Source organism: Branchiostoma belcheri, unplaced genomic scaffold, assembly GCF_001625305.1.
Source record: "Branchiostoma belcheri isolate BF01 breed outbred unplaced genomic scaffold, Haploidv18h27 scaffold24, whole genome shotgun sequence".
Classification (NCBI taxonomy): domain Eukaryota; kingdom Metazoa; phylum Chordata; class Leptocardii; order Amphioxiformes; family Branchiostomatidae; genus Branchiostoma; species Branchiostoma belcheri.
In genome coordinates this window covers 1,904,406-1,918,923 of record NW_017803843.1, presented here as the reverse complement: position 1 = coordinate 1,918,923, position 14,518 = coordinate 1,904,406, and the positions used below count along the sequence as shown (strand labels likewise).

Genomic DNA, 14,518 nt, shown 5'->3' with positions numbered 1-14,518 from the left:
TTTCTTCTCTCCAGCGGTGCTGCAGTTCCCAGTATGTATGTTATGGGTTGTATCACTGCCTTGAAGGTTAACACGGTTCCTGTACATCACAACATCCCGTTGGATGTGCATCAGTCTTGGCACATTTTTGAGCTGCCTCGTGTTTCACAGTGGGCTGGCTGCCGGCTGCCTCCCAGGGCTCTGACATCATCAGTAACCCCTGGATCTCGACCTCTGCCCTTGCACACTGGCCCACTGCCATGCAAACATCCCTGCTGCTATTTTGACATACAGGAATAGGCTTAGTCTAGTTGCATAACATGACTCTGCATGGGGGATAATGGAAAATACCAGATGATGATGAGAGAATTTTTTACTGGTGTGGATTTGGCTCAATGCATGGGATAAGTGTGGCAAGGTGTATCAAGAGGTGAGAGTACCCTATCAGTCTAGTCTTGACACAGACATATCCAGGAGTCCTGAATGTTTTGTGGTTGTCTGTACATCACTGCAGGATGCAGAGCATTGGTGCTGCTGGATATGTGCCACCATGGATGAAGAAGAAACCATGGATGAAGGAAAATCTGCCCAGCCAAGCCCAGGTTCCATGTGGTAGGGGTACACCCTGATACCCTATATCCACCCTTCTCCTGAGACACACTGCAGTGTACCAGACCTGGCCCAGATGGATCTGGGGGATACAATATAGTAGAGGGCTGTCAAAGTTCATCAGACTCAACATATCAATGCAAAATGTAATAATACCATGTCCTTAGATGACTGTTGTACCTTGGACCCAAGTCCAAAGTATACAGTAGACAGCAGATGTGTTTGCTTGGACAACTGTATGCCAGTAAAAGTCTAGCCTTGTGACATGAACTTATGGTTACTCAATAAGATGCCTTCACATTCCCCGAACTCACTTTTTACAGGTCTAACTACTGATACAAGTACATGTACATATATCTCAGAATTCCTCCCCAATCTCTATCTAGTATTCCAGGTTCCAAGAAAGGAGGGAGACTGTCATGACCCAACATAACCAGCACACAGTTGGTTTTCTACAGCTGAACAGTATGACAAATGTTTGTACTCATGCAACTAAGATGAAGAAACTGAATGGCATGTCTGTGGAAAGATCTATTGGAGGTAAAGTTTCCCTTTGCCATGACTTCTGCTGCCTGGCCCTGCAGCCTTTCCAGGTTGAAACCACTCATCAGTCAGCCTCTGCAGTGAATGCCTGCTCAGAACAACAGCATAATGGGTCATAATTCCATCCACAGCTCATTCCAGCAGAGTTCCAGGATCACAGCGCATTTATCTTCCAGTGAACCCTGCTCCAAGGTTGGCAGTGACCTCCAATACCACCCTGGGATGGACCAATCAGAAGGACATCTTGGAACACCTTGCACCTGTCACACTAAACCCTTGGGGAATGTTGCTGTGAATGATGCTCTTGCTGGAGAGATCTGCCTTGGGTGGAAAGCTATAATGGTCTAATATGCCATTATGCCAAAGTCATCGCATTTTTATATGCAGGATCATTACATGTTCAGTAATTAAGCAATCATGTTCGTCATGAGTTGTTACCAGAAACAGCGTAACCTCACTTACTTACCATGGGACTGTCCTTAGCTATGGAGGTCATGATCATTTGTTAGATCCATACTGTGAGTGAGGTCAGATGTAAATTTTCATAATGTATTTCCTCAACTTTAGATGTGGCCTTTGTTCACTCCCAAATTTAGCACTTTGACCAAATGTATTTAATAAGGTTTTCTTCTTCTCTTCACTTCCAGAAATGAAAGCCATGATTTATACCCCAAAGCTAGTAATGTTACAACTGAAAAGCCTTTTGCCTGTTTTTCCACCCCAGCATGCCCTCTGGGAGAGCCCCAAGATCAATTATGACCTGCCCCTAGAGGTCACATCTGACCAATCAGAGAAAGGGCAGCTAGCAGACTGTTTGGGTGAAGTTGTTGGCTGGCAGTCATGGTGTGGTGGTGAGGAGGCCCACACCCCATTCCAAGGGCTGGCTCCTAAAATTAGGACCTCATGAAGGTATAAGGGGAGATATACGGGGGAGCAGTACATGAGATAGGTTAAAATGGCTCCATGTACCCAGAAAGGCAACATGATGTCTGCCAGAACTCTCTTCTCTGCTGTTGTCTGAACTGGTGCCTCAGGGCTCTAAAGGGGAGGGAAGACAGTGACTGGAAGAGCTGATAACTACTGTATAGGAGAAAGCATCTGTGTGTGTGTGTGTGTGCGTGTGTGTGTGCGTGCGTGCGTGCGTGTGTGTGTGTGTGTACAGGCATGACACGTGTGTGTGTGTGTGTGTGTGTGTGTGTGCGTGTGTGTGTGTACAGGCATGACACGTGTGTGTGTGTGTGTGTGTGTGTGTGTACAGGCATGACACATCAAACTTGACATTGCATAGTATATACCGGTATATGCACATAGCTCAAATTTAATAGTAGTAAGATATGTATTCATAAAAAACTTATGAACCTTGGCAGATATTTCCAATGTATTCTTAGTGCACATCAGAGATGAGAATGATATTGCCAACAGTTCGCTGAGACTTTTGTTATACCAGAATGGGGGAATAGCAGTTGTAGCACTATCAGCAGTCTAGTCTACTTCAGCCTTGATTCCCTTGGTATGCATTTGTAAATGTCTGCCAAACCCTCATCCTGCTTGCACTAATTCTGCTAATCATGTTTTACATTGAACGGCAGTTGAAGAAAGCAGATCTCCTGTGTAAATAAATTGACTTGGGTTTCTCCCCTTTAGCCAGTACAGAGTATCTAGCCTAGCAGACTGGGAACAAAGGGATGCCTTTGAAGCACTGTCAGTGCCAGTTCAAGAACAGCCTAAATCTGTTGGGACAAAGCAAATGTGTGATGATAATTAGATAAGAGATTGTTTGTGCTGGCCTTTCATGCAGAATCATATTCCTTTGAAACTAGGGTGCTCGGAAGCCGTTAAGGGCACCTGATCGATATGTTTGCGTTGCCTCTTTACACAAGTCCTTTTTCACGCCCCACCCCCACACCTTGCTTCCAAGTTCTCTCTGTGGTTGCGGAAGAGAAGTCCAAGACAACCACCAAATGTGCAAAGAACTGAAGCTCTCATAGGGTAGGGACCCACCCTGATGCTAGTCCTCCCTCTTACCCAAGCCACAAAGGTGCCAGGCAGGCTTTTGTGGTTACATGCCCCTTGCTATTTCCAATAGCACCAACAAGTCTCCCTGATCAGACAGATTTGTTCACATGTGCAGTAAGTGTTTACTCTAAGAGCTGCTGGCTTCTCTGTGGGTCTCTTTAAATACAAATGGTCTGGGTGAGCACGGTGGAGCTTTTGTCATCCAAGCACCAAAGCTGTTTTTGTAGGAAAGTTAACCAATATTCGCCATTGTCCCCAGACCAAAAGAGGCCTGTTTTTATCTTTTCATCTGGCTGATAAAAGAGGGAATTGTGTGCATAGGCTATAATAACTCACTTATGACTCCTGCCATTGTGTGCCATTGTGGTGCATGTTTTACCAGGTCCGACTTGCTCAAACATTACGTGGGGCAGTGAGCAATGGCAAACATCACCTGTTGGGTGTAATGGCATTTTTGATAAAGCTGGTGTGTGCACATATCCACTTTATTGATTGGTGTCGTGCTGACGCAGTCTTGTGTCTACCCAACTAAATCATAGAAAACCTAGCCTATATTCCTTTCCTTTACGTGCCAGTGTTGGCAAACACAGAAATGGTATGTTTTTGTCTCTTACCTGCAAGGTGTTGGGACTGTGTTTGTATGGCCACACAGTAAGGGTACTTCTCAAAGGGAATTTCCAGTCAGTTAAACAGGGAGGATTTGTCGTCATTAGTACTCAAGCTTCTTATTACTTTCCAACACTTAAACCACTTTACCCTGACAACATCTAAAATCAAAAATCTCACGGATGTTTATCAGAAGCAGGATCAATATTGCTCAAAATGGTCGTCATGACCTTGTGCTGAACTTGGGTAGGCTATATGAGTGATATATTAGGACTGTGATGGCTGTAAAGCAATCTGGGCTTTACAATGTGTGTCTGAAGCTATGGTTGTTATATAATAACCATGTGGGGTGGGTCATAATCATTAGGTGCTGTAAAGGTCATTGACTCTGATTTTCTTCCATACCTGTAGTTAATTTGCAATGCATAAGTTCTTATCTAGTTTTCTTTTTTTTGTAGGTTCCCTTCAGCTGGAGAAAAAAAACATGCTGCCATCAGAAAGCCCTCAACGTTACAAGCACCACAAGCAGAGGTGTTCTAAGGCTAACAGGCACAAGTGCCTCGGCACCCTGGATGCCATCACTGATGTTCTATTTGGGGCAGCACATAGAGGCTCGCTGATGCTGAGTGCCTGTCTGATCTCAAGAGACAAATCATGCATCCCTCAGTTTGAATGCATGATTTAGAAATGTACAGTGTACCTCGACTGTTTTTAACATGTTTGTTAGCCTGGGTGTGTTTTTGCGTCAGTTTCACCCCAGTTGACCTGTATAAGTGACATGGAAGCGTCTGTTTGACTAAGGCAGGGTGTGATAAGTTCCTAGCTGAAATGGCTGCTGCCATAGTTACCTTATCGAAATGTTCCCAACCTGTGGCCCGTCCATCTGTCCAATTTGGGACCAAATATTGAAAAGTATCAATATGTACAAAGAGTTGTATACAATGTATATTTGTTCAAACTACCTCAATAAAAACATTAATGACCTGCTCCCCTTGTCAGAAACCTCTGTGTGTCCAGTGCTGGGGGGAATGACGGTTAAAGTGACCCCCAGGATTCCAAACATATTACAGAGTTTTCACCACCTCCCAGAGAACCTTGTCCACTGTAAGCCCTTGGGTGTTGATCAAACATAGGGGGATGAGAGAAGAGATTATCTGTCTTGCTGCGGTTACAGCACATAACAGCCCTACAGACACACTGGTGCTTGTCACCTGAGATACTAGGACACGGCAAATGGACCCCAACGAACATGTTCTCCAAAGGTATGAACAGGTAACATCAACATAGTGATAAACACCGCACAATGGGGCCAACTAATCTCCTTCCTCTAAAATACCTCACAGAATAATATTGAATTTCCTGTTTGGAAGGGTGTATGATTTCATACTTGCCAAAGGGTACCTGGTCGGGCCTGATTAGAATGAGAATGGGGGGCTCGGCTTACAATGGGCTTACAGGTTATGGGGTCTAAGTAAATGCCAAGATTTTGTGCTGGCCTTTTCATTGGCACTCATACGTTCTGTTAATGGACAGAACAACTCAGTCGGATTGAATGTCCTGTGGGCTTTTCGAAAAAACAAGGCAGGGGTGTTGAGGGGCTAGGTTTACACAATTGCAAAGAAATACTGGTCAACCTATGAATGGCAGCATTTAGTCCTGACTACCAAAGAAAAATGAGTCAGGGCCACTGCAGACTAGGGAATGAATGAGTGCTTTAACTGCCTGACCTAGCTTAATTCTTCCCTGCTTACTAAACTGTTACAGCCAAGATTACTGTAATCCTCGCAATCTTGGTTGGGGACCACTTTCATTGCAAGGTCCTTATGACATAGTCTTTGCAACAGGAAATGTCTGTATGTGTTATGTACACAGTGTGGAATTAAAGCATCTGACTCACCACCAGCATCGCTGTGTTTGTAGTCACAGTCACAGCTTTGGTACCATCATCAGGGAGGCAAACTTTGGATAGAAAATTTATATGACACCCCTGACCCCAGTACTTTGGTGAAATACGGGTAGTACTGAAGGATAATTCCGATAGAGTTATGGATGTGGTCACATGTTTCAGAATGCATAATAGTCCTGGAGCTGCAGCATGGCATGAAGGGATGTTGGTTGGGTACAGAAGCCCTGATGGACAGGAGGGTGTAACTGTAAGATGAATAGTAAATTGCAAAGCCAAAGAATGTATTTTTACCAAACCCCATTTATGGAAAAAATTGACACTTTCTGTTGACATCCTCCACATATCCATCCCTCCCATGCTGTGTTCCTCACTCATCAATTTGCAATAGAGAGGGACCAGCACTTTCAAAACTACAGTTTTGAGTTGTGGGGTGGATTTGTGAAAAGCTGTGATTAGTGGAATGAGTACAAATCATATGGCTGTTTTTTTCAGTCTTACAAATGTGAACTTTGTTTGCAACTTGTCCAACCTTCTGTTGTTGTTCTGCTATTCATTGTTACATCTGTAGCTCTGTATTATTCGGCAGGGGTCCTCATCTAACTCCAGCATTGTGATGTGGAAATATGAATTGCAGATATGGTAGGAACCAGGGGTTTTGTAGAGTCAAGCCGTTTTCAGTGAGCATTTCTGAGTGGCTGAGTGGGTCAGGAGTGTTCCCGCCAGAATAATGCCTTCCCAGGAGAGGTTGCCAACCCCATAGAGAATTAAGAACCATGCAGATGAATGGATAAATGTCTATGTACAACAACAATGGGTCCTTCAAAGCATGCCATTACGATAACAGGGACGGCCTTGTTACATGGAGAAAGAAAACCTGAATAATAATCTGCAGCCTCTTGATCATCCGCCGTCTCTGTGCATTAAAATCATATGGAGAAGTGAGGGAAGGACGTCATCTCCGAGAGTATGGAAATTGAATGATGCGGCTTGTCTGCAGGGGCCAAGTGGGGATTGTGTGCTGAGTGTCCTGATGGGTTGAAGTACCAGAACTAATCGCTATGGAAAGGGTTTGCCACGCAGCGCCTGCACCCTATCATTGACATCATCCGACGTCGGTCTGGGGCAGTCGTTCAGCGGTGATGGAGAGAAGGGCTGCTGGTGTTATTCTGCTCTGACGTGACCTAAAGGGTGCGTGGGGATGCTACAAAACAAGTTGGAAACGCCACCGGGCACGTCAACCCGACTTGCCCGTTACTTTGTCACTCCCTCCCCCCCCCCACGAAAAAAACATGAAGGGATTGAGGTGTATGATAACGTCATTTCTACAACCAACGAGGTTAAAAATATTGCATTTTAAATCATTGCTACAACTTAGTACAAGTACAACGTACACTGTTAGCTACATGTGCATTTGTCTATGAAGCAATGCCAATCACAGATCCGCGTCGGACCAACTACAGCAGGTAAACATTTGTGTACAGCATCTTCCCTTACTAAAGAAAGATGCACGTCAGAATTTGATATCTAAAGCTACCGTGGTCTTTTTCGAAACAAGAAATGCGATTGGTCTCGTATTGTAACAGTGCTAACTGACCAGTATTGCACCGTTCTTCGGTTTGCTGGCGTATCCCAGCTTATATGTTTACCCCCCGTATTTACACTGACAGCTGCATTTGCCACCGATTGCTAGCTAGTGGTGGTCGGTTTCTTTTGCAGTTGATAGAATGCCTGGAAAAGAAGGGTTTTCCTCACGTCGTTTGGAATGGTATTATTAATTAAACACGTGCGTATGTGACGAACATTGAACTTCAAGTGCATTTAATACAGATCACAGTACAGTGTAGTATGGTACTTTACTCAAGCTGCTGTTTACGTACGTGAATGACGTTGCATGTGAAGGTTACCACACTGGTTCGCTCTGCTGCCATCTAACTTTTGTGAGAGCTGGCCACCACATTGCACTCATGTATTCGGACCATTCGTACTATTCAGCTAAAGTTTTAAGTTTAAAGTCAAAACAAAGAACTACAATATTCCATTAGAAATACATCTTTTCTGTAGATAATAGTGTGGCACATATAAATACATTATGGCCATGTTGTCATTGGACATTTAATATTGAGGCCTAACATGCAATATGAATGTAGATATGTTCTAAATGGTCACAAGTTTTGACCTCGTGGGGGTTAAAAACATGCCAGAGATTTCATTCAATGTTGTCGCTAACCTCCCCGATAACAACCACAATGCCGTGGTGACCAGCTAAGTGCCGTTGGACTTGGCCGTTAATTTAAGAATAGCAGCCAAATGACTAATGGCCCCGTCTCTAGCTGCTGCGGTCAAGTTTCCCGGTTCCAGTCCAACAACGCAAACACCTCCCCACTGCATACACACGGTGACGCGCGGATACATGCATTTGTACATGCACATTTGTATACTCCGTCTGGCACTCAACAAATACTTGGGTCCACAGAACTGACCACGGAACCACGGACGGACCACCGTCCAAAATAAAGTGGAGTCGTGCCGTCAAGCAAGTCACTGGGCTGGCCACTACCAGGTATCTGAGAACCACAGGCGCCTATTAAACCAGTTACACGTGCCAATATGTGCGATAGATGTGGGGGTGAGTCCATGGGCTTGAGCTATGATGTTTATTTGTTCCAAGTTGGCAACAATAATGACAAAGAGCGGTCAGTGACTTCTCTGTGGTCAGCGCGTCTTTGGTTGCTGACGGGGTCAACGACTAGTCTTGATATTAAACGGCTTGGCACCAACTACTTTTATACATAAACGACTGTGTGACTAGGAATTTCTTGCTATTTCTGGTGCACTGGCAACAGTTCATACTTTTTCTACACTGCCCCCCTCTACAAACTGATATAACACAACCTTTTAAACTTTGAGACCTGAGAACAACAGACACACTCAATCGATCATTGACCACACTGGCTTGCGTCAGGTTCCAAATTTGGTTCATGGATCGATAGCACAGGTACTTCCGCTTGTGCAAGGCGTGCCTCTGACTCACCCGCGCGCTGTGTCGTCACCGTCAGGCCCCAAATTAAGACCAGACGCGTGACGCCGCTTGGTTAGGGGGTATGCCCGAACTGACTAATTACAAAAACACATGGGCTTACTTTGGTGGAGATGTTTCCGTGTAGTACTAGAAGGCATGTGGCATTTGTAAGTAGGCAAAGTAGGTTAAGAATTTGGCGGGGGAGAAGTTGACAGTGCTGTCTGTGTGGTGGAATACGTGAGACGTCACTGCCGGGATTGCCTGGAATGTCCAGTCAGAGTGGTGAGCCACATCCCACGTCACGCCCCCTCGCCCAGCTGATCGGTCAAGTTGTCACCTTGGTGTGATCAGTAGTGTATAACCGTTATGTACAGACGTAGCATACTAGTACTCTCTCCCTCTCCTCCCCCCCCTCTCTCTCTTCGCCTTCACTCTTGTCTCTCGTAGGACAGAGACCTACCATCAGCGTCCTATTATTAAAAAAATATTATCAGAAGCACCTTTCCAAGAAATTAGTTACTTGCCAATGTTATTATTAGGGGTCATTTTTACCGTACGGTCATGCCGGTCTTTCATTGAACTTTGAAGTGCGTAAGAACAAGGACTATACATGTATCCTTGGTAAGACGTAGTTTCTGTGCAGGTGTGGAAAATACCATGACACTTCCTGGTCGTTCGTTTATGGAGTTTATTTACAGTGACGTGTCTTTCCGTTTTACTGATCACAAGTTTACCAAAAACTGCGGTTACGTGGTTTCACTAATTAATCCTACTCTATAGTGCATCCACCCCGCTAGTATGCCTGAAGTTTTTGCCAAAGAAAGCTGACATTTGAAAGTTCTGTTGACACATTTGAGGATGGGACGAGGAGTGAAAAGCAACACATGTGGCCAGGCACAGACTAGGAGTGGCAATGAAGCCCATTGACGAGAAGTGGCAAAATACTAGTAGTTGTGTAGGCAACAATATTTCTCTTTATCTACTAGCAAAGTTGCACTTTTTTCTCCAGTGCACGTCACTCCTGGAACACGTTGATCCCGGTGCACGGTACCTCAGTGCACGGTACTCCCCAGTGGTATTTCCTCGAACGCAATTCTTTGCCGGGAACGTCACGCGCGGTTTAAGATGTCTGGTCCGCTGACCTATAGGAAACCTTATCTGCCGTGACGCACTTCCTGTTTGCCAACCACCGTAGGGCGGGACTCCCCTATCCATTGACCGCAGTGCCCCTAGGCACCTTTTCATGGTGTCCATTGACCACCGAGTACGAGAGGCTGAACCGAAGCGTGTGCAATGGACCATGTGTATACACTACAGTCTGTACCCAACACCCTGCTTTAAATATCAGGCGTTCACAACAAGATGGCCTTTTCACATCGGGGAATTTTGTCAAAATCTTTCCCCCGCCCGTCAACGCGCCCAGGCGAGTCGGACACCTTACTCGGTAATAACTGCCAAAGTATACGCTCTACAAATATCAACATCGATATTGAAACATGACATTTGTTAGCTACATTTTCTTCTGAAGCTGTGCCGAGTAAAAACTTTGGTGGTTACGGCGTCCGGCCGGGCAATGTACTGCGGGGACTCTCGTGATCTTCTCACGTTTTCCCTGGTTACAACTTTTCGGTTGCCTTGCGCAGAGCTAAAATGATGCCTGATGAGTTGTGAGAGTTATACCAGCGATCTCACGATTCTTTACACAAGCAGTACACGGAAGACAGCCGCCACCACTAACCTCATTTTCTGAAGTTAGTGCCCACTCTAATATAATCAAGGAGTGTTTTCTTTAAATGGAAGCTGAGTCTTTTATAACAGGCACAATGGGTGAAGTAATCTGGTTGCCCACGCGGGAGGTATCACTTTGCAGCCAATGACTGTCGCGCCACGAGGTCGGGCGAGTGGGGCCCAAGTCGCCCAACTGGTACAACACGAACTTTTCTCTACTGTTGCCACCTTATCACGCTGGAACTGAGTACACCTACGTTTGTTTGGGTAGTGTAACCAGTAAAGTTGATTCCCTTTGACAGTTGTGGGTGGGTCCTTGGGGGAAAACAACCCTCGGGCGTAGGGTAACCGTTGCCGTTACTAGAAGGGATAATTTGAGAAACCCTCCGTGGGGTCCAGTTTTCCGCCAACTTTACTGAAAAATATACTTCACTCAACGACACGCCTTGCCGCCAAGTTGTGGTTAGGAGACCGCAAAGACTCATCTGGACCAGTCAGTCCTTTCTCCAGTTCCATGAACCCTGTGAAGCCCTAGTTAGGGCCACAGTCCCAACACCGGTTATGCCTGGTTTGTCCGTTTACACTTCACATGTCTAACTTCTTATCATACCGTAGATTACTAGGAATACATGCCACCACAAACAATATCATTCAAGTCAAACGTTTTTTATTGACAAGATCTCCTGTCAACAACATTCGTATTGCGCATATGCCAGAAATGAGGCACTGAGATGTCCACTTCATGGCTTACTGCCTATGAATGGCGGGCTCCGAGTAGGGAATCATAATAGCTTTTACCAGTAACATACAGCCAAGCCGTGATTGAATTCCCATTGAATAGAAACCACACGTAACTACATATTCCACAAACCTGTCCGTAAGTACAAGAACAGAGTTCAAACTTACAACCAGCAAGAACTGCCGTACTCTTTTAGTGATCTCCAGGTTTTGGCACAACTCTGAAACTTGCAATTTTTTTCTTGCACTGATCTACAGTCTTCTGATTACTATGATAAGCTTTCGAGTGGAAAATGCAAGCTACAACCTCGGCGTTCGATTTTTCAATCAGTACAAAAGTTGCAAAAGAGGAACCACAACATTACACATATTACCATACACATAGTACACACACTCCAATCCTGTGATTCACAAACAATCATAAATTAAACATAATATAATAAATATCTATCACTCTCATCGTCTCGTACATAACGAGCATAATAAATTTACCAAAATGCATAACGTTACGTATAAGGTTCAAATAAATAAGTCACATAAGTTAAATAGTTCCAATGATGTGTCGTGCTGTGGTTACAGGACTTAACATACACAAAGTACAAAATTTGTATGCTCTGCATTACAATGGCAAAAGGTTTGATAACAAGAGAACCTTTCAACGAAAAAGTTGAAGCCTGTAGCCTTTAGTTTGAGCCACTTGGTGACGCAAAGTAACAAACAAATAACAATAAACAACATACATGTTGTCCCCTGATAAATACTTTGATACACGATGGAAAGTATATTAACAGTTCAGTATAAAATATGCCCTTTCCAGTACACAAATTATACAAATGAGCGGTAACAATCACAAATGAACATGAATCAACAGCGTCCAATGTTCTAACATAACATAACCAACCCAATATGATTTAACTAGTCTATATGGAAAGTTTGTGCAAAAAGTTTGTACAATGACCTGCACGAATCGCGGCAGTCTTTTCAAGGGTCGGACTCGGACAGGCGGGAGAAGCAGGGCAGGCGGTACTCGGATCCAGCCCGATTGGCCGCGCCGGTCGTGCCGATGGGTGCGGGTGGGTTGTCGAACGTCTCGCCGATGGGGGACAGGTCACGATCCCCGGCCAGCGAGTCGGGTGGAGACGGCGGCGCACTGTACAGGCTTCCGTTGCTCTGCATGCTGAAGACATCGGGGGAAGGGGGGCCTCCGAAAGGAGGTGTGGAGCGCTGCACGGGAGACAGCATCGGATTTGGAATGTCCTGGGCCGCGTACGTGAAAGCGTTGTTGGCGTTCAGTGGCAGGGGCGAGAACACGTCGTCGTTGGCGGGAAATGAGAGTCCCGGGGGTGGCGATCGCGAGATCGGGCTGGCTGGGGGTGAGTCCTGGATATAGAGGGGCCCGGGCAAACTTACGGAGTGCTGCAGGGGCGGCCTAGGTCGAGAGCTGTTGTGGTGATGGTTGTTCCGCTCGTTGTGATGATGGTCGCGATCGCGGTGAGAGTTGTGCTGGTTCTGACGAGGCGACTGAGAGGACCCGGACTGGCTCTGCTGGGCCTGGGCGCGCTCCTCGGGGTTGTGTATGAAATGGCACCGCGGTCCGTATGGACAGAATCCGATAGTGTGGAATGTACGGCACAGTTCGGTCTTGTACTTAGGGTGTCGGGCTAGGGTCCTGAGTTCGTGCACGCCGTGAGCAAACTGACACTTGTCACCGTATTTGCAATGTCCGTTCTCTTCGAAGGGGCGGCACAACTCGGTCTTGTATCGGGAGGAGTTTATGTTACTCTTCTTACCCTCTCCACCGTCACTCTGAAGCCGATCCCGCTTACCGTTGCCCTGGTGGTTTTCCTTATTGTTACCGGTTAGGAGTAGCCCACCATCGGGAATGGAAATCAGTGTGTTGCTGTACTTCGAGTTGCCCAGCTCTCGGAGGGTTGGAGACACACTGGACGTGGAGTGCCTTCTCGGAAACCCCGTAGTCCCTACCGGCGAGCCCACGGCCTTCCTGTCCGGCTTCCACTGCATATTATTGTTCTTTTGGTTCTGAAGCAAAAGATAACGAAATATTAGAGATATATTCAGTCAAGATTTGGCGATCGGAGTAATGTCACACAACTTTTCGGTTCGCGATTCCTGCCACCCGTCTGGGGCCTCGCGCTGATTGCAACAGTTGGTCGCCAACTTCCTGCGTGTTTCGGCTATAAAGTCAGTGAAAACTCTGTTTGAACTCAACACACAAACGAACTGAAGTTTCTCTTACCTTATACAAAACATCGCCCACATCGTAGAAAGCAGACACGAGAGCGGTGGACATTTTCTCTGTGGACCCCTGATCCGTTCCAGCGGCGGTCATTCACTGCAACTGAAGGTATTTGTTCGCCTTTCCTCCTTTTCAAGTTCTGATTGAGATAAGAGTGTTTGATGGATGACAAGTAGGCGGAGCTTAGCACTATGGCGTCTGACGGGTAACAAAAAGGGTGGAGCTTTGACTACAACATTACAAGAATAGGGGTGTATTAGTTTTAACCTTTTTATATACAATTTTGTAAGGCAATAGGTTAATTTTGATGTAATGTTTTAGCAAGATTGTTAATTGATAGATACCATAAAGGAAATACATTTTTTGTGTGACTCACTGTTTGTAACTTAGAAGACAGTTTTATGCATGAATTAAGATTCTGTCTCCTTTGGGTTAGACCATTCCAAGGTATGGTGACCCTGTCTGGGCTCCGTGTCACCATGACGACATAATTGCCACCCAGGGGCCCTCACAATGTTGCAAACTGAAATTTGCATATTGTTTGTGTAGGGAAGTTCATGTAGCAATTTTGCAGACCCAGACAGACCCAATGTAGCGGTCTGCGAACGGCCAATACACAGTTCGATTATTTTCGCGGGTTTTGTGTGCGGGGCTGTGTGAAGGAATTTGTTGGCTTGAATAACTGAACATGCGAGAGCCCTGTCTGTACACATAGCGACCTCCACGCCCCACTTCCATTGGAGGTTTAAATTTACACTGTGACGTCAGACTCAGGCCTATCGGGGTGCTGCAAGGGGTTGATCCTCCCCAGACAAAGTAAAGTGTCAAGTAGTACGGACCATATTTGGCGCAGGCCATAATGGCCAAAACAAAAGGACGACATTAGCATACACTCTGTTTGTCTATCACCTCTGTTCTGCACACAAGCCTGTTTTGTTTTCGGATCTCTTATCCCATTCATAAGAGGGACCCACAGTGCCCAAAGAAATATGTTTGGCACTCTGAAACAGACCAGCCAACTTGTACTTCAGCTGCCGTGTAGAGATAGCAGGCCGACCAGCACCACAGACACATTTGATTTAGTGTGCACTTATTAAATATCATGGCGGCAATATCA

At 45.6% G+C, this 14,518-nt stretch overlaps 2 protein-coding genes across 8 annotated transcripts in view; one reads left to right on the top strand and one right to left on the bottom strand.

The window, feature by feature from the left end:
- The window catches only part of LOC109471012 (DNA repair protein RAD51 homolog 2-like), a 54,757-nt gene extending 50,017 nt beyond the window's left edge, over window positions 1-4,740 (top strand). For 5 of the 7 annotated variants that reach the window (XM_019770160.1, XM_019770162.1, XM_019770164.1 and 2 more), the window contains one exon: window positions 4,212-4,740. In XM_019770160.1, the coding sequence (XP_019625719.1) occupies window positions 4,212-4,438 (227 nt within the window). In that variant the 3' untranslated portion in view covers window positions 4,439-4,740. The remainder of the gene's footprint in view (window positions 1-4,211) is intronic. The other 2 variants (XM_019770165.1, XM_019770163.1) reach the window with 1 other exon arrangement.
- Window positions 4,741-11,056: 6,316 nt separating this feature from the next.
- Window positions 11,057-13,582, bottom strand: LOC109471013 (mRNA decay activator protein ZFP36L2-like). Its single transcript, XM_019770166.1, has 2 exons — window positions 13,402-13,582; window positions 11,057-13,184 (listed from the first exon to the last, which is right to left on the bottom strand). Exons 1-2 carry the CDS (start codon window positions 13,492-13,494, stop codon window positions 12,126-12,128), a joined length of 1,152 nt encoding a protein of 383 aa, XP_019625725.1. The 5' UTR covers window positions 13,495-13,582; the 3' UTR covers window positions 11,057-12,125.
- Window positions 13,583-14,518: the final 936 nt, after the last annotated feature.